The 24,998-nt window shown below is 48.2% G+C and overlaps 1 protein-coding gene across 4 annotated transcripts in view; it reads left to right on the top strand.

Moving 5' to 3' along the window:
• Positions 1 to 399: 399 nt before the first annotated feature.
• The window catches only part of MTOR (mechanistic target of rapamycin kinase), a 116,734-nt gene continuing 92,135 nt past the window's right edge, over positions 400 to 24,998 (top strand). The window contains exons 1-18 of one of the 4 annotated variants that reach the window (XM_032626690.1): positions 400 to 518; positions 2,442 to 2,617; positions 3,563 to 3,671; positions 4,372 to 4,604; positions 5,863 to 6,063; positions 6,795 to 6,929; positions 10,254 to 10,529; positions 10,614 to 10,722; positions 13,475 to 13,661; positions 14,632 to 14,760; positions 15,613 to 15,857; positions 17,305 to 17,520; positions 18,198 to 18,403; positions 21,537 to 21,659; positions 22,298 to 22,387; positions 22,509 to 22,601; positions 23,296 to 23,430; positions 23,664 to 23,793. In XM_032626690.1, the coding sequence (XP_032482581.1) occupies positions 2,456 to 2,617; positions 3,563 to 3,671; positions 4,372 to 4,604; positions 5,863 to 6,063; positions 6,795 to 6,929; positions 10,254 to 10,529; positions 10,614 to 10,722; positions 13,475 to 13,661; positions 14,632 to 14,760; positions 15,613 to 15,857; positions 17,305 to 17,520; positions 18,198 to 18,403; positions 21,537 to 21,659; positions 22,298 to 22,387; positions 22,509 to 22,601; positions 23,296 to 23,430; positions 23,664 to 23,793 (2,779 nt within the window). In that variant the 5' untranslated portion in view covers positions 400 to 518; positions 2,442 to 2,455. Of the gene's footprint in view, positions 519 to 2,327; positions 2,618 to 3,562; positions 3,672 to 4,371; positions 4,605 to 5,862; positions 6,064 to 6,794; positions 6,930 to 7,791; positions 7,797 to 8,109; positions 8,118 to 10,253; positions 10,530 to 10,613; positions 10,723 to 13,474; positions 13,662 to 14,631; positions 14,761 to 15,612; positions 15,858 to 17,304; positions 17,521 to 18,197; positions 18,404 to 21,536; positions 21,660 to 22,297; positions 22,388 to 22,508; positions 22,602 to 23,295; positions 23,431 to 23,663; positions 23,794 to 24,998 lie in introns of those variants that run through there. The other 3 variants (XM_032626680.1, XM_032626700.1, XM_032626710.1) reach the window with 3 other exon arrangements.

The following is a 24,998-nucleotide window of genomic DNA, read 5'->3' as shown; positions in this document are numbered from 1 at the left end:
CTCCAGTGATTACAAGGCGCTGGCATCGCTCACACTCTGGTCTCGAAAATTAAATCCGGCGGGGTCGCGAACCTCCGCCTACCGCCTCGTGGTTCCATTCCACGGTACCCAGACAGCGGAATGCGCACCTCCACGGCCCAGGTGCAGAGGGGAATTATAGTAACGATGCACCGGATGTGTGCGTGGAAGTGACTGAAGTCAACTCACGACTGATTGGTTCTCCCGAGTGGACCTAAGCCTCCTTTCGCCTGCCACTGGCCACGGGGTTTGTCTATTTGAACAGTCCCCGCCCCCTTGAGAAGCCGGGTCCCGAAGCCTCACTTCTCCTTAATGACTATTGGCCGAGGTTCCAGTCCATCTTCTTCTTACGCCCGTCGATTGGTCCTTAGGGCTGGGAGCCCGCCTTCCCTCCCTCCCGGCTTAGAGGACAGCGGGGAAGGCGGGTGGTGGGGTCGGGGGCCTGAAGCGGCGGTACCGGCGCTGGCGGCGGCAGCTGAGGCCTTCGCCGAAGCCGCGCGGTGAGTCTGGGACCTGGCACCGACCCCTCCAAGGCGGCGGAATTTCCAGACCCACGGTCAGCCTGGTCCGTGGGGGGACCCCGGGAAGTCGTCCGTCTGGGACGTGGGGTCCCCTCGGTACTGGCCCCCACGGAGTTGGGCGCCGCCTGAGCCCTGGACCCGCACCCCCGAGGCAACGCCCACCTCCTCCCGAACCCGCAGGAAACCCCCGAACCCTTTAGCCTGCTGTGCGTCTCTGGCGCCACGAAGGCCGGCCCATCAGCTCCTGTATTGCTGGGGCGCCTTTGGGTCTCCTTGCCCATCAGTCACCCCTTCTTCAGAGCCCCCTACAAATTGTCCTCAAAGAGGACCAACGTCAGTATCAGCCCCTTGCGGTCCACCGTGGAGGCCTCTCAAGGACCCATTCCCTGGAGGTGAGCTCGGTTCCATCCGAGCTTCCCCCGCCCCCACCTGACTTAACTTCTGTAAGCCCTCGCCAAGACCCTTCGGATTTAACTTCTAGTATTTTAATTGAATTCTCCCTGGAGCAGATGGCCTGTGGGCCTTAGACCTTATTAAGATATGCTGGTTCCTTCCTGAGACTGGAAATCCCTTGCTGGCCTCCATCCCCCAGACAAGCGCACACACTCTGTGGTTTTCTCTTCTGGAGTCCTTGGGTTTCCTCTGCCCTGAAGGCTGACACTTCCCTCTGCACTCTTCTCGGCACTGGAGTATTTAAAAGCTTTTCAGAGCCAATTATTCCCTGTTTTGTTTTTTTTTCTCTGCATTTCACAAATTCTTTGAAAAATAAGAAAATTTGATTTTCTGATATAATCCGGACATACCTAGGAAAGGTGCATATGTTACTGTGATAGCAGTCTGCCAGAGCGCTATCATGGCCACTTTATTGTGGTCGTCTGATTATTTGTATTTCCCCCTAGACTGTAAGCTTATTGAGGGAAGGGACAGGACATAACTGAGGAAGGAATGAGTGATCTGAGAAACGAATCAGTCTCTTTTAGAGCACATTCCAAGTCCTAATGTTCTATAGAACTGCGCTGTCCTATACAATAACCATCAGCCACATGTGGCTTAGAGCACTTGAAATGTGATTGGTCCAAGTTGAGATTGCCCTAAGTGTAAAATGCACACTAGATTTTGGAGACTCAGTACAAAAAAGAGAATAGAAAAACATATCAATAATTTTTATATTGATAACATGTTGAAATGATATTTGGGATGTACTGGATTAAATAAAATGTATTAATTTTGCCTGTTTCTTTTACCTTTTCGATATGGCTACAAGGAAATTTAAAGTTATTTTTACATTTGTGGCTTGTATTTCTATTGGGCAGTGCTGCTACAGAGTAATAATCAATTTCCCTCTTTAAAATGAACTCCTGGAGGAAAAGGACAGTCTTAGGCATGCTTTATTTTCTCTCTACCTCCCCACCTCTAGTACCTGACTCTGTGCCATGTACGTAGTAGTCATAATGATAATCATAGCTAACAACTATTCAGAACTCACTGTGCGCCTGGCACTATTTTAAGCACTTTTTAACTGTTTAACTGTTTAGTGTGTTAACTCATTTAATCCTTACATCAATCCTATGAGTTAGGTGCTGTTATCCTCTTATTACAGTTTAGGAAACTGAGACATCTAAAGTATCTTTCCTCAAGGTATATAACTGTGGATTCACACCCAGGTATCTGGCAGCACAGCCCATAATTTGACCCTCTCTCCTATGCTGCCTCTTTTAAACATCAGTCATTGTTGAGTGAATCAAGTCTCTCTGCATGTTTTTTAGTGAGGTATCCCAACCTTTTTAGGATCCCCAGCCTGACGTGGATAGGGTGAAGATCTGTGTTGAGGAGCTGGGGCCATAAATGAGTTCATCGCCATGGTTTGTTATTCAGAATATTAAAGGAAGCTTCTCTCCGAAGAACCTCAGGGCAAGATGCTTGGAACCGGCCCTGCCGCCGCTGCCACAGCTACCACCGCATCCAGCAATGTGAGCGTCCTGCAGCAGTTTGCCTGTGGCCTGAAGAGCCGGAATGAGGAGACCAGGGCCAAAGCCGCCAAGGAGCTCCAGCACTATGTCACCATGGAGCTCCGAGAGGTTGGGATTGCTGTGGTTCGGGGCCGTTCATCATGGAGTGTTGGGGTGACATATACCACCCCTGGTTTAGATGCCTCTTGACAGCTAAGTGAGGATTCGGAAAATGCAGAGATTCCATTTTAGAAAGGCACCGATTTCTCACGTCTGTAGAATGGGCAGGTTCCTTTGCGGTTACACATTTCTGTGGCATTTCCTATGTTGTGATATTTTAGGAGTCGGCTGCTTCTTTTCGTTTTTTTTCTTTTTCATGCCACATTCCAGACCTTCCACTCTTTCTGCCTGATAACAGTGGTTGGGATGGGTTTGACGAGTTGGTTGTTTGGGGCTTGCTTGCTTTCTTTTTTTTTCCCTTAATTTTTATTTATTTATTTATTTTTATTTTTGGCTGTGTTGTGTCTTCACTGCTGTGCGCGGGCTTTCTCTAGTTGCGTTGAGCGGGGGCTGTTCTTCCTTGCAGTGCGGGGGCTTCTCATTGCTGTGGCTTCTCGTTGCGGAGCTCGGGGTCTAGGCACGCAGGCTCAGTAGTTGTGGCTCGCGGGCTTAGTTGCCCCGTGGCATGTGGGATCTTCCCGGACCAGGGCTTGAACCCGTGTCCCCTGCATTGGCAGGCGGATTCTTAACCACTGTGCCACCAGGGAAGTCCTGGGGCTTTCTAAATAGAGACCAGACTTGAGGTCAGGGACAATGTCTTGTTTATTCTTATACCCTTGGTACTAGGTAGAATCTAGGACGGGACATGTCCTGCAAAGGAGTAGATACTCGATAAGTATTTGTTAAATACGCCGATGAATTGCTCTTCAGTTTAAAACTATAGAAATAGGCAGTAGCCATGTCATCTTTGGCTGGAACTGTACCTCCTGGCTGCCTCTCGGGTCCTAGTCTTTGGAAGCCACCCCACCACTAGGGAGCCATTATAAACTGTTCTGAGCACATCTTCTTTTGTAGATGAGTCAAGAAGAGTCTACTCGCTTCTATGATCAGCTGAACCATCACATTTTTGAACTGGTTTCCAGCTCAGATGCCAATGAGAGGAAAGGTGGCATCTTGGCCATAGGTAAGGACAGAGTTTCTGGTAAGGTGAGAACTGGGAATAAAGGACTCTTCAGCTTTGTGTCTACTGCACCTTGGGTCTGCTTCTTACTGGACACTTAGTTCACATTTGTTTAATGAATTTTAAGGAGGCTTGTGGCTTTCAGTGTACTTTTCCAGCTGTTAATTCTAGCAATAGTCCTGGGACATCGACAAAGCAGGTTTTTTCAGATATGGAATCTCAGAACTGTTAAGCGACTTTTCTAGGGCCAGTGTGCCCGAACTGAAACTAGAAGCCTGCTTTCTTTCCACTGCAAAAATGCAGGCTCTGGCTTCTCTGTAGAGCAAAGTTTGGCATAGTGGGGCTTACGAATAGAAAAGTAGAGTTGGGGTGCAGTGAATGAAAGGCAGGTAATTTTCAACCTCCAGGAACTGGTCTTCCATCCTATGAACTGTTATTCAGACCCAGTTTGTTTTCCTTTTCTTCTTGGGAAAACAAATTATGTATACTAAAATGAGGTTATTTTGCTTTATATAAGTAGTTCTGGCACAAATATGAAATCTGTTGGTTAAGATGAAAATTATTTGCATCCTTACTGTCTGGAAATTGCAGTCTGCTCTTAAAGTAAAAGGAGGGGGTCACTGGCTAGCTTTCCTCTGAAGGCAGTATACTTTCCTGGACAGCATGTGCCCTTCCTCACCTTTTGCTTTCCTCTCTTTTCCAGCCAGCCTCATAGGAGTGGAAGGTGGGAATGCCACCCGAATCGGAAGATTTGCTAACTACCTTCGGAACCTCCTCCCCTCCAATGACCCAGTTGTCATGGAAATGGCATCCAAGGCCATCGGTCGCCTCGCCATGGCAGGGGACACTTTTACCGCTGAGTATGTGGAGTTTGAGGTGAAGCGAGCCTTGGAATGGCTGGGTGCTGACCGCAACGAGGGCCGGAGACATGCGGCTGTGAGTGCGTGGCGAGTGGTGGCTCCATGTCGGGGTCCTTCACACGATGTGCTCAGGTCCCTGAAAGGCAAAGAATGAGAGGGGACGCTCCAGGCAAAGGCACTAGGCTTCTTGGTGGCCTTCGGTTCTGTCCTGAATCCCTTTCTCTCTTCACCCTGAGCTCCGTACCTGAAGAGGAGGCTTAACGTCCTCTTTTGTTGCTTGAGAGGCAGCCCTCTGTGCAGTGCTTATCCTGAACTCCAGTTTTCCAGAATCAAAAATGCCTCCCAGGCAGAAGGCACCCCCTCAGCTGTAGTCAAGAGAAGAAGCCACAAGCCAAGAGGCTTACAAAGCCTCAGACAACCGTGCTATCTGTAGGATCCCTCTGTCAAGGTCCCTCCATATCCTGTGGGAAAATGGGAGTACTGGGCTGAAGAGAGGAGCCGGGGAGGGACTCACTCCCCGTGCTGGGAGAGTTGATCTGCCTTCTCCCAGGCCTTTTTTAGTCATTTATTGATCGGTTGGTGCGTAGTCCAGACTTCCTCTTTCCCGTTGGCTATTCTTCAATTGAGGAAGTGCTGGCTTCTTACCCTCTTCTTCTAGACGCACATACTCATTGCTTTCTGAGGCTCATCCCTGAAAGAGGCTGGTTTGATGGGCTAGGAATCCAGGCTGTGAGATGGGGGAGAGTCTGTCCTTAAGAGAGAGAATCTAGGAATGAATGTGATGGGGATCAGAAGCTTCAGTTGGATCCTTTCCAGTCGGTTCCCTCTTTCGGGGACAGGGACAGCACCACAAGGAGGGAGCCGGCCTGGGTGAGGGGCCCACACATGGACCCTGGTGCTACTTCCTCACTCTGTAACTTGGGGCAGCCTCTGAACCTTCAGTTTTTCCAGGGTCAGATGAAAATAATAGCAAGATTAAATATTAAACAGGATTATTCATTCATTCAATACAATGTTTATTGAATGCCTGCTGTATTTCGGGCGCATTCTAGGCTATCAGTAGAGCAGTGTACAAAGCATTAAACACGTCTGCCCTTTCAGAACTTGTGTACTAACGTTACAAGCATTCTGCCTCTAAACACCCTAGGATAATGAACACTGAGATGTTTGATCAATTTCACTCTCCTTCCTAGGTCCCCAGAATTTCTGAGCTGGAAGAGTGGGCAAGTGTGCTCTTTTGCTAGTGTATGTAGGCTCTAGGATGACAGGAGGCTGTGTTCCTGAGAGAACAAGACTCTGACCCAGATGAAAGTTCTCTGTGCCTTTTCTCCCAGGTCCTGGTTCTTCGTGAGCTGGCCATCAGCGTCCCCACCTTCTTCTTCCAGCAAGTGCAGCCCTTCTTTGACAATATTTTTGTGGCCGTGTGGGACCCCAAACAGGCCATCCGTGAGGGAGCTGTTGCTGCCCTTCGTGCCTGTCTGATCCTCACCACCCAGCGGGAGCCAAAGGAGATGCAGAAGCCACAGTGGTACAGGGTGAGGAGATGGTTCCATTCCAACCTCCAGCAAAGCACATTTGCGTAGAGTATCATCGGGCCTACAGGGCAGCAGCAGGCCCCTTGCCAAAGAGCAAGTATCCTGTCTGCTTTGGTCTCCCATGGTTTTTTAAGCGCAGTATGAATCAGTAGTTATTTTATTGTTTTTCATAAAAGCAAAGATTTATCAATAGCCACACCATTGCTTTATGTACCACTAAGAGTGAGACTATAGTGCCAGTTAAACTCACTGCCTTCTTATCAACAATTATAAGACATCTTTTTTCAGAGGTGTTAAAATATAGAAATATGGGCGTCTCTGGAGAGATGCCAGTGTTCCTGTAGTATCGAGAGTCCTGTGCTGACTGCTGCTGCCAAGTGAACCTGCTAAGGACCCCTGTCCTACAGAAAGAGCCCTGAACATGGGAACCTGGGATTGGAGACCTGGGTTCTCGTCTTGGCCGCTCTGTGACCTTGGACAAGTCACTTAGTTTCTTTGAGCCTCTTGTTTTTTCTCTATTAAATAGGGGCGGTAGTGGTGTCTCCCTCGTGGTATTGTTGTGAGAGTTGAAGCTAAATGAAACGAGAGAGCTCAATGAGTTGGGATTGTTGGTGACACTGGCACGAGGCCCTTAGCAGGAATGGTAACCTCAGAACCCCCAATGTAGATGGGTGGGGCTGCTTTCTAACTCTGGACGTTGGGTAGTTTAGGCATTCTGTATCTCTCTGTAGCACACGTTTGAGGAAGCAGAGAAGGGGTTTGATGAGACCTTGGCCAAGGAGAAGGGCATGAATCGCGATGATCGGATCCACGGAGCCTTACTGATCCTCAACGAGCTGGTTCGCATCAGCAGCATGGAGGGAGAGGTGAGAAGCGCGTCTGAGGGTGTCCAGTCTTCTCACGTGCCATTCTGGGAGCGAGACGAGGCGAGATCCCTGTCCTCAAAGAGCTGACGTTTTGTGGGGGGAGCAGGCAATAGACAAATAAATAGGAACATTTCAGGTAGCAGCAAGTTCTGCGAGGAAATGGGGTGGTGGGTAACGGGGGTGCGGGTGACTCCCTCCCTGAGGTTGGTGCCGTTTGAGCTGAGACTGCATGACATGGAGGAGCCAGCCTTGCAGCGGGCGGGGTGGGGTGCTCCAGGCAGAGACTTTGAGGTGGAAGAGCGTTTGATAAGTTCAGGCGAGAAGGGAAGTGTGGCTGGTGCACCGTGAGCAAGGGAGAGGGCGGGCGGGGCCGCACCGGGGGCCTCACAGCTCATGGCCCCTACTGGCTCCCATTCTCCTCACAGGGCTGTGTCCACAGGATGACATGATGGCATCCATCTTTAACAGTCATTGGCTACTTGTGGGGAAGAGCTTGTGGAGAGGCAGGAAGGGAAGCAGGGAGGTGAGTTAGGAGGTGTGCTGGCTCAAGAAGCAGCTGCAAAGGTGGGTTTAAAAGTGCAAGGACTGTATTAGGGAAATAAGCTTTGAGAGAAAATGCGCAGGGAGCTGGGAGAGGCTGGGAGAACCATCAGGCCTCAGTGCGGATCTGACCCTGAGAGAACAAGAGCGGGAGGAAATGTTGGATGGAAGCACCCTAGTCTGCTGTGCGGAGCCATCACAGGGTCCTCAGGCCAGAGCTGGCCGTCAAGAGGAGGCCCACCGTAGCCTTCCTACTGTGTTCGTCATCGGCTAGAAGCAGCTCACAGAAAGTGTGGCCTTGGCACAGACATGGCCATGGATTTCAGAGTAGCGGCTGGGGCCCTGGGTCGGTTTCTCTCCTGGTAGCTGGAGGTCCTATTCTCACGGCTGCCCCAGGAGGCGATTGCAGTCACCTGGGCGAGCAGCGGTGGTGGCTTCGACTGGCACTGGCAGTGTGGACACAAAAGTAGATTCAGGGTCAGTCCACTGACACCAGATTCAGGGTATATCTGGGAGGTAGAGCCCCACCTGTGAGTCTTCCTGTGGGGAGCTGGGTGGTGTGGACTTTCCCCCCAGGGCTTCCTGCTTTCGTAGACCCAGCGATCATTTGGTGATGGCTGTGCCTTAGATGTGGGAGCAGCGTGTGCTGCAGTATGTGTAGAAACACAGCGAGTCTGGCTTTGGATCCCCGCTCCTCTATACTGTGTGACTTGGGTAAATTACTTTCCCTCCTTATTTTCCTCAATTTTAATGGGGATCTTATCCACCTCATTGGGCTTCAGTGAGGTTTCTAAATATGTGTGAGGTGCTTAGCACAACACCTGATACCTAGTGGGCATTCCGTAAATGGTCACCCTCAGAGTTTTCCCCACCCAAGTATAATGTGGTACTTTCCACTGTACCCCACACAGCTCTGGGATCTTTGTTTTCTTCCAGTAAAACAGGGCAATATCACCTAACTGATAGGTTTAAATGAAATAGTACTTGTGATGGTGCTTTGTAAATTATAAAGAACTATCCAAATGTAAGGTGTTAACAATTTCACAACTTTTTCATTCATTCAACAAATACTAATTGAGCACCTACTATGGGCCAGCTATACCGTGTCCTAAGAGCTAGAAGAATAAGGCAGCAATGAATAAAACAGTACATTCTAGCAAGGGGAGGCAGACAATACATAAGTAAGTAAAAATACATAGTGTAGCATATGGTGATAAATGCTGTGGAGAAAAGTAGGGCAGGGAAAAGGAATAGGGCATACTAGCGTGGATCAGGGATTACATTTTAAAATATGATGGTGTTTGGGCACAGCCATGAAGGAGGTAAGAAAAAAGCCATACAAACCTCTGGGGATGAGCTTTCTTCCAGACCGCTGGTCCTGGAGCACGAGGCCCCGTGCCAGGAGCGTGCTGCTTTAGGAAGGGAGCAAGATTGCCGCTGTGACTGAGCTGAGTGAGAGGAGCTGGGAGATGGGGTTGGGGGAATACCTGGGGCAGGGAGGGGGCTCGTCACCTAGGGTCTCAGACGCCCCTGTACAGACTGTTGGGAATGGATTACGGGAGGGGCCAGGGCTGAGGCCAGGAGTCTAGTCAGGGGGGAACTGCAGCATCTCAGCAGTAGTGGGAGCTGTCGGGGTACAAGGGATTTGGAGGTCGATAGGAGAGAAAGAAGGGTCAAGGTTTGGGGCCTGAGCAACTAGACGGGTAGAGTTGCCATCTACTGAGATGGGAGGAACAGGTCTGCGGTAGAAGGTCAGGAGTTTGCTTTTGAGCGTGTTAAGTTTCAGATGCGTGTTGGGCGTCTGAGGGGAGTTTTTGAGTGGCTCTGGGGAGAGATCTGAGCGAGAGAGACAGATTGGGGAGGTCACTGGCATATAGATGTTATTTCCAGTCGTGAGACTGGATGAGGACCCCCGGGGAACTAGGGTAGTTGGAGGAGAGATGGGGGCTGAGAACCTGAGGTCGGGAGATGAGGAAGAACCAAGGGAGACCAAGAAGGAGCAGCAGCAGGGGTCGGGGTGGGGCGCCAGCAAAGCTCAGGGTCCAAGGAGCCAAGGGAAGAAGGGGTTTCAAGGAGGAGGAAACACTAAGTTGGATCAGGGGCTGCGGACTCTTCAGTTCGGCAGCCTAAGGGTCCTGGTGACCTTGACGAGAAGAGTGGGTAAGACGTTCTGAAAACTGAAGATATCTGTGGAGAGAGTTAGAAGTTTGGAAATTAATTGGTTTGTATCTTTCTCAGTTTGGAAAGCTGGAGAATGAGTTATTAAGCAGCCCTTTGAGTAGGTGAGGGATGGGGGTTCTCAGCCAGTCAGTGTACTCCATGCCTCGTATGGAGTTCCTAGGACTCTGAGAACATTAACTTGCCTGAGTTGTCTCTACCTGCATTTCTGGTGAGAAGAGGGAGAGCAGAACGTCCTTAGCAGGATGCTGGCTTGGGGCTGCCCCTCACCCTCGCAGGAGGCTCCGTTGCTAGATCCTAGGTCTGTTGTCGCAGCCATCCGCAAGTCAGCTTTCCCAAACCAAGGGTGGGGTAGGGGGTTCTTGGGGGCCAGACCCCTGCTGCTGCTTCATTGTTCAGTAGGTGGTGCTCTCTTCTGCCTAAATTAGAACAGATTCAGGCCCCCTGCAAGGTTCTGGGGAAATCGAATCCTAGAGATGAAGAGTGGCCGCCGCCCACTGTGGGAAGAGTTGCATTTCAGGGTTGGGCTCGTGTTGTCGGCAGACTCCCTGGTGCCTAGGCAAATGCCACTTGTAAGTAAAGGTGACTCTTCCCCCATGTGTATAGCGCCTGAGAGAAGAAATGGAAGAAATCACACAGCAGCAATTGGTACATGACAAGTACTGCAAGGATCTCATGGGCTTCGGAACGAAACCTCGTCACATCACCCCCTTCACCAGTTTCCAGGCCATGCAGCCCCAGCAGTCAAACGCCTTGGTGGGACTGCTGGGGTACAGCTCTCACCAAGGCCTCATGGGCTTCGGGGCTTCCCCCAGCCCAGCGAAGTCCACCCTGGTGGAGAGTCGCTGCTGCAGAGACTTGATGGAGGAGAAATTTGATCAGGTCAGTGGCAGGAGGTCCGCTCCCTCTTCTCCCAAGCTCCACGCCTCCCTTTCCTTTGCCAACCCTGTGTCCTTCCTGTCTCAGGTGTGCCAGTGGGTGCTGAAGTGCAGGAATAGCAAGAACTCGCTGATCCAAATGACAATCCTGAATTTGTTGCCCCGCTTGGCTGCCTTCCGACCTTCTGCCTTCACAGGTGAGGATGTCCGTGGACATGTCATGTCATTACCCATTCAGGGGTAATTATACAGAGAAGACGAGATGCCAGAAAGTTATGTCTGCTTCTCATTTGAAGCAGTGCCTGCTGAGGGGCTAGTCTCTGGTCTCTTGCCTCTATCCAGCTTCAGTGGCATCTAGTTCAGGTTTTCTGTAAACGTCTGCGGCAGCAAACGCAGGAACGATGCGAACGTGCAGGCAGAGAGGCGCTTCTAGAGCCAGGCGAGTTCTCGTGTGTGGAAGCCAACACGTTCGTGAGTGGACTTCTGAGGGACCGCAGGAAGGGCAGTTTCGGTTTCAGTGGTGTGCAGCATCCAGTCTGTGGGGCAGGGAGGATCCGGGGACAGTCCTGTGTCTGCTCCTGAGGTGGGCACCGGGCTGCCCCCCCCTCACAAGGAGGAAGGACTGGATGCTTCAGAGGCTGGGTTCACGGGTAATAGACTGGGTTCCCGAATTCCTGAATTCTTCTTGCCCTGTTCTCACTGGGCGGTATGAATTCCTGGCTCCTGAAGCTGGCCCAGCTCAGACACTGGCTTCTCCCTGAGGCCTTGCTGGGTCACTCTAGCTAGAAACGTGCTTTTCCTCTTCCGTTACAGCCCCCAGCTGTGGAAAGGCTTTGGCGTCATCAGACCTGGGGTGAATCTTGCCTCTGTTCTTAACTGTGAGGTTTGGGGCAGGTTATTTGACCTTCCTGGGCCTCCACTTCCTGACCTGTCAAATTAGAATGACAGTCCTTGCCTCATGAGATGAGCTGCTTTAATGTCTAGGCACCTGTCTAAGTGCCTGACACAGAGTAAGGTCCAAGAAATAGAAACCGTTATTGTTGCTGCTTCCCCTAGCTCTTTCAAAGCCATTTTAGAAACAAGATAAAGGTAAAAATTATAATAATACTCCAGTTGCCTGTTCATACTTAGTGTCCTTGTCTCACCTCCCTCCTTGCTGAGTGTAGAGACCCCGGACCTACATCTCTTTCCTCTTCACTATGGTGCGTGCTTAATAAGCGTTCAGGACCCAGTGAGAGGCAGGATGGGAAATGAAAGGCCAGCCTGACCCTCAGCAGATGCTGTTCCCTAGCACAGATTCATTTCACACCACCCAGCTCAGATGAAAGCAGAGAAATACAGCCGGTGAGGTGTTAAATGTGCTGGGTGTGAGAATAGGTGTTAAGAGAGGATGAGGCAATTAGCCACATAAAATCACTGAACCAGAGAGAAAGGATATAATGAGAATCACCCATATTTTTTCAGTTTTCCATTCTTCTCACCTGGTACCCAGCAGCTTTTCTCTTTTTTAATGAACAGACATGCCCCTATTCAGTAGAACTTTAAATGATCTTGGTTTGAAAGTCTGTGGCTCAAAAGAGAATAATAACTAGGCCAAATTTGATCAAAGTCTGGCATGCTGTAGAAGCGGTTACCTTAGTAAGTTCAAAAGACGGCCTAGCAGCAGGATACAAAGGCTCAGAGGGGCCCCTAGGTTTGTTCTTTTGATGTGAGTTTTTGTTGTTTTATTAAATAATGTACTAAAATACGTTCTGGAAATTCAGCCTGGGCAGCCTCCGTAAGTACAGTCTCATTGGGAAAGCGCCACTTTTTTAAAGTTTGCAGTTTGGAAGTCATTGCTTGCACTTCCTGATGATGCAAGCTTTGGGAATATCAAAAATGCTCCCCCTAGGATTGGGCTGGAATCTCAAGCAATGTCAGATTCCTAATCTCTTGGGGTGCTAAGTCTGGAAAAGGAAGTTACCTTCTTGATTTAAGCTCATTTCCTGCTGAAACACTGTCCTGCTCTGCAAAGGTCCCATTTTTCTCGTTGGTGCACTCTGGTTTGAGAGTTGTATCACCTTGGTCTCTGACTGTTTTCAAGCTCCAGCATGCTTCAATGGCATTTGACCGTGAGCTGTGAGAGAAGACATTTCTCGATAGCATAAATGCAGTGATGTATGTGTGCTGTTCGGGAGTCTAGTTGACTGTCTTCTAATTGTGGTCCTGGTGGCCTTGAACACCCCTCACTTTCTTGCTTGTATGTGCTGCTGGTGCACGGACTTGAGGCCAGAAAGATGGAAGAGAAGAAATGGAAGAGGGGCAAGAGGCAGGAAAGAGCAGCCTTCTGAGGACTCGTAGCACCTTAGCTTAAACTGCCCAAGAACCGCCTGCCCATGCACACTGGCTTATGTAAACTTAATGAAAACACACATGTGGCTTTCCAAATTACGGACTAAATCTTGTTCTATTAAATATAACTGTAACAGAAGTCTCTAGGTGATAGCAAAGTGATTTCTAGGCCTACGCTGAGTGGAATAGCCTGTTTATTACAAACAGTTTTCAATATTACTTTAAATTTCCAGATAATATAAAATAGCTTGGATGATCCTCTCTTTGTTTTTAACCAAGGTTTAACATATATTTCTTAAACAAAAGCATGTAATCTTTCCCTCAAAATATAATGCTAATGGGGATAATTAATGCAGTATTGTTTTGGAGACACTTTTAAGGTTTTGGGTTTTTTTAAATTAAAGGAAAAACAGCTTATATTTCTAAAAGCTGTATCAGAGGAGTGATTATCAAGCAAAGAGTTTGGTTAGTGCATTCTCTAAATTCTTCTTAATATCTTTCCAACAGGCTTTCTTAATTTATTCTTAAATTTAAGTGTTTTATAGGAACTTTGACCTTTCATATGTAGACCACCCCTCACCTTCAGCCATATATACACTTTGTCGTTTCTGTGCTCAGATACCCAGTATCTCCAAGATACCATGAACCATGTCCTAAGCTGTGTCAAGAAGGAGAAGGAACGGACAGCAGCCTTCCAAGCCCTGGGGCTACTTTCTGTGGCTGTGAGGTCTGAGTTTAAGGTCTATTTACCTCGTGTGCTGGACATCATCCGAGCAGCCCTGCCTCCTAAGGACTTTGCCCATAAGTAAGCATCTCTGTTATGATTTCACCTTCCACCCCGTTTGGTTGGAGAGGGAGGATGCTGCATCCCAATTTCCGTGGAGCTGAAGCCTGTTCTCTGCGTCATTAACCAGCAAATCATATAATGAATAGCCTTTCTTCAGTTGAGTTCCAGCCTTTCCCACATGAAGTGACATGGATGTAAATATTTGGGGAGGTTGAATACCTGTTCATACCAATACATGTTAGATACCAGTGCTGTTCTCAATATTATTTACTGGGAATCTCCTAGTTTTGTTCTTTTCTCTGGCTTTCAAAGGTCTTATTTTGATAACAACTAAAGCGAGGGTTCCTAGACTGGAACCGAGGGGACCTAACGGTCACCTTTTTCTTTATCACTGAAGTTGGATACATTATCCTACCTCTTGAAACGTCCCAGTGAATAAAATATGAGAAAGACCTTCAGCACCCTGCAAGGTGGCGGGGCTAGGGTATCTTCTCCAAGTCTTAGAGGGTCAGCGTTAATTAGAATTGTGTCTTCATAGTTCCCTGTGTTAGTAGCGGGGATTGTGCTGGTGAATTAATAAGTCTCGCCCGTTTCAAGCCCAGCATTCTCCTCATAGGGAGAATTTCTTCTCATATGATGGCTGTGCCCTGCATTCGTGGTCCCTGATGTGCACGTTGTTCAGTTTGCTTCCTGAATAGGGACCTTGGCCAGCACCACATTAACCCACATGGTGCCTTTTGTGTGAATTCTGAAGTGGGGCCCCTTCCTCAAGAGACTTTACTGCCATCTGCTGGTCATTTGTTGTAAATATACAAGTCTGCAGTGACTACAGTGTGATGGGCCCCTAGACTGTGCAGTAGGTAACCTGCACACCCACATGGGGTGGCGCCGCCTGGGTAACCTGCCCTCCTTGCCCCAAGGTAATTTTGAGGTAGGGTATCACAAAATGCCGTTATGTCTAAACTAGCCACTCTTCGGTTCTCTGCAGGAGACAGAAGGCAATGCAGGTGGATGCCACGGTGTTCACCTGCATCAGCATGCTGGCCCGAGCGATGGGGCCGGGCATCCAGCAGGACATCAAGGAGCTGCTGGAGCCCATGCTGGCAGTGGGCCTGAGGTGGGTGTCGGGAACCTGAGCTGTCCCCAGCTCGGGTAGCATGAGGCTTGAGCCACAGTCCTGGGTCTGTGTTGAAAGCGAGGCATGGCTATTTACACGTTAAATTGGATAGGTAGGATAGCTCACACTAAACTCATAGGCTAGTTTCAAATCCAGGTTTCATCACTGTCTAGCTGGGTGATCGTAAATAAATTATTTAACTTCTCTGAGCCTCAGCTTTCTAGTCTGAAAAGTGGGTACAGTAGCAGTTCCTATGGTCTAGGTTTGTCGTGGGGATTAAGTGAAAGAGTTCACGAAATAGCCACTCTTAGTACAATGCAGTCTGTATAAGAAATGCACCACTGGGAATTTCTTGGAGGTCCGGTAGTTAGGACTCAGCACTCTCACTGCCCGGACCCGGGTTTGATTCAGTCCGTGGTTGGGGAACTAAGATCCCACAAGCCATGTGGCGTGGCCAAAAAAAAAAAAAAAAAAGTGCTCCGTTAGTGTTTGCAGCTATCATTTATATTATGATGGGCAAGTTGCTTAAGCTCCCTACACTTTTGTTCTCTTCATCTATAAAATAAGGACGATGCTCTCAATCTGCTTCCCAGATTATTTATTGAGACTTGGTTTTCCATAGTGACTGAATTACAGTAAACAAGTTCTCTCAAGGCAAAACCCAGAAAATCATAGATTGTTTTGAAAGAGAGTTTAAGATATATATTCTATTTCATTGTATCCTTTCTGCTTTAAAGACTAAGCAGGGATGGGGCCCAGTCCCCTTGCTGGACAAGAAGGGCTGTTTCTTCCCAAGACCAGACCAAATGTCATATATCCAGGCCCTTACATGACTGGTTTCATTTCCCTCAGCCCTGCCCTCACAGCTGTGCTCTACGACCTGAGCCGTCAGATTCCACAGCTGAAAAAGGACATCCAAGATGGACTCCTGAAGATGCTGTCCCTGGTCCTTATGCACAAACCCCTCCGGCACCCAGGCATGCCCAAGGGCCTGGCCCATCAGCTGGCTTCTCCTGGCCTCACGACCCTCCCTGAGGCCAGCGATGTGGGCAGCATTACCCTTGCCCTCCGAACTCTTGGCAGTTTTGAATTTGAAGGTAAGAAATTGCGATGGTACAGATGAACCGGTTTGCAGGGCAGAAATAGAGACACAGATGTAGAGAACAAATGTATGGACACCGAGGGGGGAAAGTGGTGGGGAGGGGGGCGTGGGATGAACTGGGAGATTAGGATTGACATGTACACACTGATGTGTATAAAATAGATGACTAATAAGAACCTGCTGTATAAAAAAATAAGTAAATAAAAAATTTTTTTTTTAAAAAACCAAGAAATTGTGGTGGCTCTTGCCAAGATAGTCAGTGATACTGGGAACCTCGAGAAAAGAATGAGGGTACCTAGAATTCCTGGATCTTGCTAGGGGTCCTGGAGACAGGGTAGCTGATTCTACAGCAGCTCATCCTTTTATAGTCTTTCCATATGTGGTTAATTCCTACCGTTTGTTTCTTTGTCCCATACAAAGACAAAGGAAAATGGGGTGGGGGCAGATGGTGTTGAGGAAAAGTATGCATTGATCCAAGGAACTAATGCTGCAGAGATGGCTCCCCCTCACCTTGTCACCTTCCTTTGGCTGAGATGGTATCGAATTCTTTAAAATGTATAAGCAGGACTTGGGGGTATATTCATTCCAATGGCGGTGTGATTTCCGAGACTGCTGTACTGTGTAGTTCAGTTTGGAATTCTAGGCTACAGATAAACCCACATTAATGCCTTAGGGAGATACGTTTCAGGAGATAAAAATGGACTCTTTTGAAATTTAAGATTGTGTAGGTGGTATTGGTTAAGGCTACAGGGAAACAAACAAGTACAAAAAGCATAGACATGCTGTCTGAATACTTACACAGCATTGCTAGTTTCCCTGTTGCAGTTCCTCCATTTACACTGAGTAACACCCAGGATAATCTATTTCTTTTCTTTTCTTTTTTTTTTTTTAACATCTTTATTGGAGTATAATTGCTTTACAATGGTGTGTTAGTTTCTGCTGTATAACAAAGTGAATCAGCTATACATATACATATATCCCCATATCTCCTCCCAATCTATTTCTAAGGAATAGAAAGTAGCTATATTTAAACCCAGCCTATATCAAACTCTCTTTTTGGTATTTAAATCTGGGAACTAAAATAGATGAGGTAAATTTGATCAAAAATTGTTTTACTCTCTGAGAATGTAAAGGGCTGGGTCCGAATAAAACAAAATAATTCACTTTTTGAAGGATTGGGATAGAGGCAGGGAGGAAATGCCTTTTTTATGTCTCCCAGCTCCTTTTCTACCTCCCTTCTGCCTTTCTGCTCATTGGAAGATCATTTGTTACTTTTTTAAGAGAAGAGTTGGGGGTCAGTATCTTGCTGGTTGAATATCTTGTTGAAAATTAAATTAGTAGCCATGGAATGGAAATGGAATGGAAAATGCAGCTAGCGAGTTGCAGACCTACTGTCCAAAGCAGCAGTGTTTATTCTGTCTTCTCTCTGCCTTTGTATCCAGGCCACTCTCTGACCCAGTTTGTCCGCCACTGTGCGGATCACTTCCTGAACAGCGAGCACAAGGAGATCCGCATGGAAGCCGCCCGCACCTGCTCCCGCCTGCTCACGCCCTCTGTCCACCTCATCAGTGGCCATGCTCACGTGGTTAGCCAGACCGCAGTGCAAGTGGTGGCGGATGTGCTCAGCAAACTGCTCGTGGTTGGGATAACAGATCCTGGTAAAGTTTGAGATGGAGGCATTCTAAGGAAGTGTAGGTGCCTGGGGCAGTTGGAAGTAGCCAGTTTCCTTTCATGGCCTCAACAAGCTGATGTCCAGCATTTTCTCTGGCAAAGCCTTATTTCTGTAAGATAATCGGCCTTAAATTCCATTATCTTGGACTTCCCCGGTGGCGCCGGGTTAAGAATCCGCCTTCCAATACAGGGAACATGGGTTCGATCTCTGGTCCGGGAGGATCCCACGTGCCGTGGAGCAGCTGGGCCCATGTGCCATAGCTGCTGAGCCTGCGCTCTAGAGCCCGCGAGCCACAGCTGCAGAGCCCGTGTGCCACAACTACTGAGGCCCACGAGCCTCGGGCCCATGCTTTGCAACAAGAGAAGCCACCGCAGTGAGAAGCCCACGCACTGCAACGAAGAGTAGCTCCCGCTCACCAAAACTGGAGAAAGCCTGCGCTCAGCAACGAAGACCCAACGCAGCCAAAAATTAATTAATTATTTATTTTTTTAAAAAATTCTATTATCTTTGCTCCTGTGAGTAGAGAAAAAAATGACAGGTTTGGTCAGAGAAGGGTATCTGGAATCCTCTCCCTAGGCTGATGGCAGTGGAAGCAGAAACTGGGAAAGGACTGGAGGGAGGAGAGGAGTGAAGAGGCACTGAAAGGCTCAATTGCTCTTGCAGACCCCGACATCCGCTACTGTGTCTTGGCATCCCTGGATGAGCGCTTTGACGCACACCTGGCCCAGGCAGAGAATCTGCAGGCCCTGTTTGTGGCCCTGAATGACCAGGTGTTTGAGATCCGGGAGCTGGCCATCTGCACCGTGGGCCGGCTCAGCAGCATGAACCCAGCCTTCGTCATGCCCTTCCTGCGCAAGATGCTCATCCAGGTAAGGATGTGACGGTCACACCTCGCGGTAGTGGGGAATGCACGTTCATCGTGAGTGCTCTTTGGGGAACGAGAGTTGAGGAGGAAGGGAGAGAAAAGAGTGAGATGCCTGGTAGAAGCCACGTTTGGCTCCAAGAGCCCACGTGTTTTCCCGGCTTGGTAATTGCAATTCTAGTGCTGATCGCCTCATAAGCCTCTTGTCAGCGTGACTCGCAAGCTGACCTCTCACGTGGCTCTTCCTTTTTCCTGGGAAGTCCGTTCCTTGCCCCTCTTCACTGCCTCTGCTGCAGATGGTGTCAGTCTGCCCAGCACCTCGCAATCCTTCCGCTCCTGCTTCTGCTGATGCGAGGCCAGGCACAGAGGCCAAATACGGGAATGGCTCCAGCACTGTTTCTCATCATCCTTGCCCCTGGTCTGTGGTCCCTGGCTGTCGTTCCTAAATAATGTGAGATGCCAAGCTATGCTGCTTGGACTAGAGCCTCAGGTAGATGCAGGTTGGCATTGCTGCTGGAGCTGGTAGGATTTCCATTTCCTGCTGAAGCCTGTCTTCTCGTTCTTGTCTTCACCCGGCCGAGTAAGTTCTCTGGCTGAATTGTGAACCCTGCACGGAGTCCAGTCCTTCCTGCCTCGAGTGATTTCCACCCACCTCTTCTGGGTCTCAGTGTGGCTCACCTGGTCATCTACTGTCCCCCGACTCCATCCTGTCCCCACCACACCCTCTGCTTCATGAGCCTCCCCATGGTTTCTTTTGAAATAAACACTTTTCATAACATATAAAGAACTTAAACATAGAAAATTATTAATGTAACTTCTACCCTAAAGAAATGTCATTTATTCGCAGTCTATCATAATTAAAGTGACTGAGTTATATCATCAGTGAACAAATTAAAAGATTATACTTATGTTGGCACTTGTGTTTTTAGCCTAATGGTTCACTCCTTAACTGCTGGCCCGTGTTAGGAGTGCCTATCCTTTTAAGTCTTTGAAATAGCTAAAGTTTGGGGAAGGAAAAGAAATCATTGTTGAGCCTGCTAGCTCAAACCATGCTAAATAAGCTTGATAGAGAAATATCTCCTAATGAGAATATCAGTACGTTCATCCAGACAACAGATGTTTTGAGCACCTTCTGTGTTCCAAATACTGCTGGGTCTGGAAGCATGCCAGTGAACAAGGCAGGCATGGGCTGTGTCCTCAAGAAGCTTATAGGAAGCTATCAGGCTATCTGTTTTTCTGATACTGGAAAATGTGAAGCATCATTAAATGAATTCACTCTGTACTGAACTTAGCCCTTGAAACTCCAGAATTTTATCTTTTCTGTTTTAACAGAATGCAGCAAATCTACAAACACTTTATTAGCAAAGGGAATGAATAAAACAAGTACAGCTTGGGAAAAAATTTTTAATAATTTTTCTTGTTTTTAAACTTTGATACAGATTTCCCCAAGTTGAATTGTACATTTTCATGCCTTGGTAAGGGACCTTACCGAAACGTGCTTTGGCCTTTCCTTGGCGTCTTGTTCATCAGGGTGGGCACTGGGTATTGTTATTAGGGTGCAGTGGCGCTCTTTGGCTCTGGAGTAAATTGGGAGCTGTTTGATGTGGTCCTGCGCTGTCCCAGAGAGTTGTGCTTTCCTCACTGGTACCCACTTCCCCGCAGACAGCCATCTCTTGAAGTTATGCTTCTGTTCTTAGTATCCTTCTCCATCCCCTCTCACTGCTGTATGCTGTGACCAGGTGAAAACAGACTGCCAAGGGGGTCCAGGAAACCAGGCTTATTAAATCAATAATGTGAGACAAAACATAACATTGAATTGGAGACGACTCCTTTGGGTAGCCGAGTTAACACGAGCTTTGTTTCTCACTTTTCCCACTGTGCAGAGACTTCCTTCTGGCAACTTCAGCTCTCCAGAAGTCTGTCTATATTAAGTTGTTTAGGTCTGTGTCACCAGGAGCATAACGCGCTGATTTGCTGGTGTTTTCAGCGTGTCAGTTAGATGGCACATGTTATCTCTGTTCATTAAGGTCCGAAGGGATTCTATTGATATAATCCCTAACTGTTTGGGTTTATCTAGAGGTGCCCGAAACCACAACTGAGTATCAGTATTTCTTTCCACATCACAGCTGTTCTGACTAGTCTTTGATTCCACTGTCATTATTTATAGGCACTCTGAGTGATTTGCTGTCTGTACAGATATTTTTCTTGCAGAGAGTCCTTCCTTCATTCTTTTGTTTTTTCAATTAATAAATTAATTCATTTTATTTTTTGGCTGCGTTTGGTCTTCATGCTGCACGCGGGCTTTCTCTAGTTGCAGCGAACGGGGGCTACTCTTCGTTGCGGTGTGCAGGCTTCTCATTGCGGTGGCTTCTCTTGCTGCGGAGTGCTGGCTCTAGACACATGGGCTTCAGTAGTTGTGGCACGCAGGCTCTAGAGCGCAGGCTCAGTAGTTGTTGCTCACAGGCTTAGTTGCTCCACGGCATGTGGGATCTTCCTGGACCAGGACTCGGACCCGTGTCCCCTGCATTGGCAGGCGGATTCTTAACCACTGAGCCACCAGGGAAGTCCCCCCTTCATGCTTTTTTTTTTTTTGCGGTTCGCGGGCCTCTCACTGTTGTGGTCTCTCCCGTTGCGGAGCACAGGCTCTGGACGCGCAGGCTCAGCGGCCATGGCTCACGGGCCCAGCCGCTCCGCGGCATGTGGGATCTTCCCGGACTGGGGCACGAACCCGTGTCCTCTGCATCAGCAGGCGGACTCTCAACCACTGCGCCACCAGGGAAGCCCCCCCTTCATTCTTTATTTTTGCAAAACCCTGCTCACAGTGAGCGCTGTTGGTTTTCTCCGTCTTCTATGACTATCTACACTATTAAAAGCTATGCTTTGCAGAGGGCTGAGGGACCTTGGAGTACTGTGACAGAAGGAGAAAGGGCCGGTTTCAGTTTTTCCTCCGGTCACTGCTGTATCCAGGACTGTTCTGTGAGCTGCAGAGATGGCCTTGCTTGTGGAGTATCTAGCAGCTCCTTGATCCGCAGTAAAGTTCTGGTTCCTTCCTCTAGTTCCGCGCCTCATTCTCGCTTCAAACACACAGTCCCTCTCGATTTTCCTTTGCCGTAGTCATAGTAAGCCTTTCTTCCCTACAGATTTTGACAGAGCTGGAGCACAGCGGCATTGGAAGAATCAAGGAACAGAGTGCCCGCATGCTGGGGCACCTGGTCTCCAATGCCCCCCGACTCATCCGCCCCTACATGGAGCCTATTCTGAAGGTAATTTGCAACAGACAGAGACTGGTTCTTTCTCTCTAGGATGTCTTGGGATGATGGGAGTGTTTTGGTGCTCACTGGTACACTGAACAAAGTAGATAATTTCTTTGGTCCCCGGCTCGCAGACAAGGGCCACATCAAGCACCCTCAGTTCACGAATACCAGGAATCTCACCAGTTGCAGGACAGGCTCTCCTTCTAAGAGATAAGATATGATGTTTCAAGCACCTCATCCAGTGTGCTTGGCGAGGAGAAGTAAGATAGTGGCATAAAGTAGCTCCCCCAAAATGAAGAAAAAGTGAGGTTTAAAATCTGAGTCCACCTTCACGTCTATGTTAGACTCATGTGAAGTCTTTCACAATTATGTGGATCTGGGTACATGATCACACAGGTACAGTTTAGGGAAGGCATGGGAAATGTTTGTAGATCATGGCACTTGCCAGCTCCCTCATACGTCAGACTTGTGTGCAGTATGGAGAAAGGCTTAAGAATCCACATTCCAGAGGAAACCTGGATTCATAAAGCCTTAGAAGTAATTTATCTATGACTGAGATGGTCTCTTGGGTGAATTTTACGTATGTGAAAAAAAGTTTTCTAGTAGACTCTAACCAGCATTCATTTTCTCATACCTTCTTTCTGTAGGCTTTAATTTTGAAACTGAAAGATCCAGACCCTGATCCAAACCCAGGTGTGATCAATAATGTCCTGGCTACAATAGGAGAGTTGGCTCAGGTAAGGGGACAACTGCTTTTTCCATAGGATGGGAAGAATTATTTTACCTCTAATGAAGTCAAAATACTTCTTAATGCCATAATTTCTAATGCTGTCTACCACTTCCTTTTTCACTTTGTAGGTTAGTGGCCTAGAAATGAGGAAATGGGTTGATGAACTTTTTATTATCATCATGGACATGCTCCAGGACTCCTCTCTGTTGGCCAAAAGGCAGGTGAGTACCACTACTTCGTGTGTGAGCAGGATAGGCCCCATGAGGCCAGGGACCTCGTCTCTCTCAGTCACCTTAGCCAGTAATGCCTAGCCCTAGTAGGTACTCAGAAATATTTGTTAACTGAGTAAAAAGAAGAAAGACTTGGAGCTAGAATTAGCGTTCATCCTGACCCAGAGTCACCGTCAGTATCAGGGCTGACCAGTGCCATTTCCTCTAGACTGAAAAAAAATAAAAATGCAGGTCATCTATCAGAGCCCCGGCCCCTAAAGGGAAACAGAGAGTCTTGGCCTCTGGTTGTGGAGGGAAGCGGAGCTTCAGCTCAGCCTCCCCCGACCCTGGCTTCGCTTTGGTCATCGAGGTCATTAGGTGGCTAGACTGAAAGTAAGAACAGCCTTAATTTCCTTTTGAGTCCGATTTCTCCTGTCAATCATCCAGGATATAGAAGAACTATATACTTCCTGAGAAAGGCGGGACTGTTGTTTACCTTTGTTCCAGCGATTGTTGTGTTGGTTTGTAGCCTTGTTTTTATGTCCCCGCTCTCAGGATTTTAGTTTATGGTTAGTGCCTTTACTGGGCATTCTTTTCTTGTAACAGCCTCTAACACTTTGTTATAACCATTTAATGAAGAGTACGGAGTATGCTTTCTTTTCTCTCTTACTGGTGCTACAAACCATGTGATCTTTTGCCTGTCCAGGTGGCTCTGTGGACCCTGGGACAGTTGGTGGCCAGCACTGGCTACGTGGTGGAGCCCTACAGGAAGTACCCCACATTGCTTGAGGTGCTGCTGAATTTCCTGAAGACTGAGCAGAACCAGGGTACACGGCGAGAGGTAGGAAACACCGCAAGCTTGGTGTTTAAAGACTTTGCTGGGAGAATGGAGAGACGTTTGGGTCATTAACACACTCTGACAGTACCGATGAGACTTCCTGTCCCTCTCCGTTTTGTCCCTGTAGCTGGTCGTGGGATATGATTTGGGCGTCATGGAACATGAGTATCCATGAGAGCTGCGGTAGTCAGGTGCTGTGATGAATGTTTTCTTTTCCCCTCCCCTTTCCCACGCAGGCTATCCGTGTGTTAGGGCTCTTGGGGGCCTTGGATCCCTACAAGCACAAAGTGAACATTGGCATGATCGACCAGTCCCGGGATGCTTCTGCTGTCAGCCTGTCAGAATCCAAGTCAAGTCAGGATTCCTGTAAGTTGAGGAGAACCTTGAGTGGCTGCCAAGTTCTTGCCTCACTAAGCCCTCACTGGCTGTGTTTAGAAAGAGCCTTGGGCTGGATAACTGTGAAATTATTGCATATTGACTCACCTTGTGACTTGAATGGAACGTCAGTAGTTTCCTCTTGAGTCACAGCAGGGGCGCTGCTTCCCAGTGTGTCCAGTCTTCCCGTTTGTCCAGGTTCTTTGTTAAAGGTCAACAGGCTATGTCTGTAGTCACTCTTAGGTGCTGATGAGAGAGACGTGAATTATCAACCCATCACCCTTGTTCATCTGTCATTCTTTGTTAGTGCATCTTTGATGTTTTCTATTCCCATGGCACCCAAGGAGGAAGAGGGTAGAATTTATTCTCCCTGTTTTAGTTGATAGGGAAATCTGAGGCTAAGGCTCAGAGGGCGTGGAAAAACTAGTAGCAATCAGGATCCAGGGCTCTTTCTTCCATCAGGTGGTCTAGCTGTAGAGTTCCTTTGTCTTTAGATAAGTAGCCTAAGAGATTGGGCAGGGCGTGGGGATGCAGGTGAGTTTTCTAGGCTTAACGCAGTGTCCATCAGGGCAGGCATATTTCTCAAAGTGTGAAAGTTCAGCAGTGGTTCTCCCATCTAGTTCAGCAAAATGTTATTTTCCCCAAATAAAATAATTTGTTTCTGAACTCTGTGGATGGGATCATACTGCTTCCAGTTTGTTCTTCTGTATATGAGAGAAGTGTGCCTGCAGTGTTAATCCTGTCAGACCCACAGCCTTCGAGCAGAGCCTGAGCCACATCCTCCAGCGTTTCCTCCGTCCTCAGCAGTGCCAGTCATCCAGTCTCTTGGATGTTCTGCTTCTTAGCGTCCTTATTGTGCTGTTAAACTGCTACCCACCCCCATACCCTCCTCTCCCTCTCCCCCACCCTCCATACCCTCCTCCGCCCCTCCCCCACCTTCCATACCCTCCTCCACCCCCAGTCCTTGAGGTCCTTGTTGTTCAGGTCAGGTAGCATTTGTTGTTAACTTCTCTGAATTCCCTAGGGGGACCAAGCAGCTGCTGAACAGATGTTTGCCTAATTTAATCCCCTTTATTTTCATTTGGCGGAGTAACTTTTTATTGATGGTTTCAGCTACTGAAGTTGTGAACTGGAATGGTAAGAAGCTAAATTAAACGTAGCAATTTAAAGAAAACCCGTCATGTACTGTGTTAGGC

This window comes from Phocoena sinus, chromosome 1, assembly GCF_008692025.1.
Source record: "Phocoena sinus isolate mPhoSin1 chromosome 1, mPhoSin1.pri, whole genome shotgun sequence".
In the NCBI taxonomy this organism is placed as follows: Eukaryota; Metazoa; Chordata; class Mammalia; order Artiodactyla; family Phocoenidae; genus Phocoena; species Phocoena sinus.
The sequence above is the reverse complement of the archived record's forward strand: the minus strand, read 5'-3'. Positions and strand labels throughout refer to the sequence as shown.